This window comes from Tupaia chinensis, unplaced genomic scaffold, assembly GCF_000334495.1.
Source record: "Tupaia chinensis unplaced genomic scaffold, TupChi_1.0 Scaffold138619_1, whole genome shotgun sequence".
Classification (NCBI taxonomy): domain Eukaryota; kingdom Metazoa; phylum Chordata; class Mammalia; order Scandentia; family Tupaiidae; genus Tupaia; species Tupaia belangeri.
In genome coordinates this window covers 669,813-672,274 of record NW_006198512.1, presented here as the reverse complement: position 1 = coordinate 672,274, position 2,462 = coordinate 669,813, and the positions used below count along the sequence as shown (strand labels likewise).

General features: G+C 62.2%; 1 protein-coding gene across 1 annotated transcript in view; it reads left to right on the top strand.

The window, feature by feature from the left end:
* IPPK (inositol-pentakisphosphate 2-kinase) overlaps nucleotides 1-2,462 on the top strand; it is a 45,001-nt gene that overhangs the window by 26,290 nt on the left and 16,249 nt on the right. Inside the window, exons 10-11 of the mRNA XM_027765521.1 lie at nucleotides 97-169; nucleotides 2,214-2,459. Coding sequence (XP_027621322.1) covers nucleotides 97-169; nucleotides 2,214-2,459 — 319 coding nt within the window. The remainder of the gene's footprint in view (nucleotides 1-96; nucleotides 170-2,213; nucleotides 2,460-2,462) is intronic.

The following is a 2,462-nucleotide window of genomic DNA, read 5'->3' as shown; positions in this document are numbered from 1 at the left end:
AGGAATGCCCAGCGTGTCCTCTGAGCCATGAGTAGGTGCGTGTGGAGGACAGGCCCTGCCAGGTACTGGGAAGCATGCGGACCCTCTCCCTTTCAGAAATAAGCAGAGGATGCACTTTGCCTTGAAGAGTTTGCTGCAGGAGGCCCAGAACAACTTGAAGATATTTAAGGTAAGAGCCACTTCCAGTTTACGGCAGTTCCAGGCCAGCCGCAGGGGAACCTGCTGTGCTTATTCCTGACTGTGGGGTTTCAGTGACTGCATGGCCATGGGCAAGCAGTCCTGTGTGTCTGGCGCACCCTCGGGGTCCTTGGGTCCTGCGGTCACTCGCTCATTGCGCTTGTTAGCTCAGCCCTTCCTGCCCGACTCTCCAGCTTGCCTGTCCTTTCCCAAGCACCACACTGAGTGACCCCAGGTCATCAGTGGGGCCAGGCCGTGTGACATCGAGGCCCCCCACAACTGGACAGGCCACGGTCTCTGAGTCATGCAGACAAGCGTGGGACCTCTGACACGTCCAGGCTGGCATCCTGGCCCAGGGTTGCCCAGGTTGTTGACCAAGGAGGGGTGAGGAAGAGAGGGGTAGCAGGGAACGGCGGGGAGAGAGTGAGTGAAGGGTAGTGCAGTGAGGGTGGATATTGGTGGAGACAGGCTGGGGAGGGGACAGTGGCAGCAGTGTCTGGGTTGGAAACGAGTCCCCTGGGACGACTCCTGAGGGTTTCCATTGTCATACCCCATTCTGGTCCCATCCTCATGAACTGTCACCTGTGACAGCTGTGGCCAGCGTCCTGGGCTCCCTGAAAGAGCCGACCTTCTGGCAGCCACTGCAGAGGCAGGATTCCCACGAGGACGCAGGAGGGGCTGAAGCCTGGGTTGCTGTCTTTCTGTGCCTGGGCCTGGCCAAGGTGACCATTCAAGTAACCAAGGAGTCCTGTTCTTTCTCCAGGCACTTGGGGCTGGCACCCTGCCATCTGCTGGATGCCCTCAAAAACGGCAGGGTGGGGCCTGGGTCCCACCCACTTCCTCTTTGCTCCAGGGGTCAGGGGTCCAGAACTCCCAGAGCTCTGATGTTGAGGTGTGGGGAACGCGGCCTGGGTCTTGGTGGCTGGATAACTAGGCTTGTGAGGTGCAGACACTGCCACAGAGTCACCACTGTAGCTGGGCCCCAGGGCCACTGTAGTGTATGTGAAATGCTGTCCACTGGATCCCATGCAATGGCCCGTGCATCCAGACCACAGCAGGGAGAGGCCTGCCTGCCCGAGGAGAGGGCCCAGCTTCACAAGCCCAGGCGACCTGCCCTGCCCTGCCTGCTGCCCAGCCCACCTCCTGGCTACCCGTGTGGCCAGCTGTACCTCAACCTGTGGTCCTGCGGCTCCATACCCAGATGGGGGCTCCTGTGAGAGAGGAGAGCCTGACCACACCTCTCGAGAATAGGGATGACCCGTGTGTCAGCTGCTGGCAGCGATGCGAACTTGTCTCAGGCAACCCCTGATCACCTCAGGGTTCTGGGCCCTGGCACCAGGGGCAGCTCAGTGGCAGGCCTGGTGACGTCGTGGGCGTCCTCTCAGCAGCCGAAGGAAGCCACAAGGCCTTATAGACTTAGGCCCGCAGGTGACATGCTGGCGCCCCCACCTACCCAGGCAGGGACTCCAGAGGTCCGGGGCTCTGGTGCCATCAGGAGCAGCCATGCTGGCTCATGGAAAAGCAGGTTTAAAGGAGCAGGTCATTCCTGGGCTCTGGCAGGGCTCCGGCACTGCACAGCCCATCACAGCTCTGGCCGGCCCATGTGTGTGGTAGCCGGTGTCCCTGCCTACGCCCTGGGGACGTCCGAATCCCAACGCCAGTGCCCAAGGGCACCTCTGGAAGCAGGTTGGTCTTGAACACGAGGGTTTTCGCACTGGCGACACAGGCAGCTTCTCCCATCATGGCCTGCCTCAGGGACTGCAGCCCCACACGGGTCCCCCCGCAGCCTGGCCTGGAGCCGATGCACTTGGTGCTGAGTCGCAGGACGAGGCCTGGGGAGCTTATGGCAGCTAGTCTGCGTGGTGCGTGCCAGGCCAGGCACTGCTTTCTAGTCCCACTCAGGGGATTTGGCCCTTGGCTGACGGCAGGGTCCCCAGAGGGGCTGGGGTTTGCGACAACCCCGAACGTGGCACGTCTGTAAGGCGGCTCTTCCAAGCTGGTTGGTTGATGTCTGCCTGTCTCTCTTTCACTTGAAGAACGGCGAGCTGATTTATGGCTGCAGAGATGCCCGCAGCCCCGCGGCTGACTGGGGCGAGCTCGCGCACCACCTGAAGCCCTTCTTCTTCCCTTCCAACGGCCTGGCCAGCGGGCCCCACTGCACGAGGGCTGTGATCCGGGAGCTGGTGCGTGTCATCACCCGGGTGCTGCTGAGTGGCTCCGACAAGGGCCGGCCGGGTGCCCTCAGGCCAGGGCCTGTGCCTCGGGGCCCACGTGTCTGTGAAGCC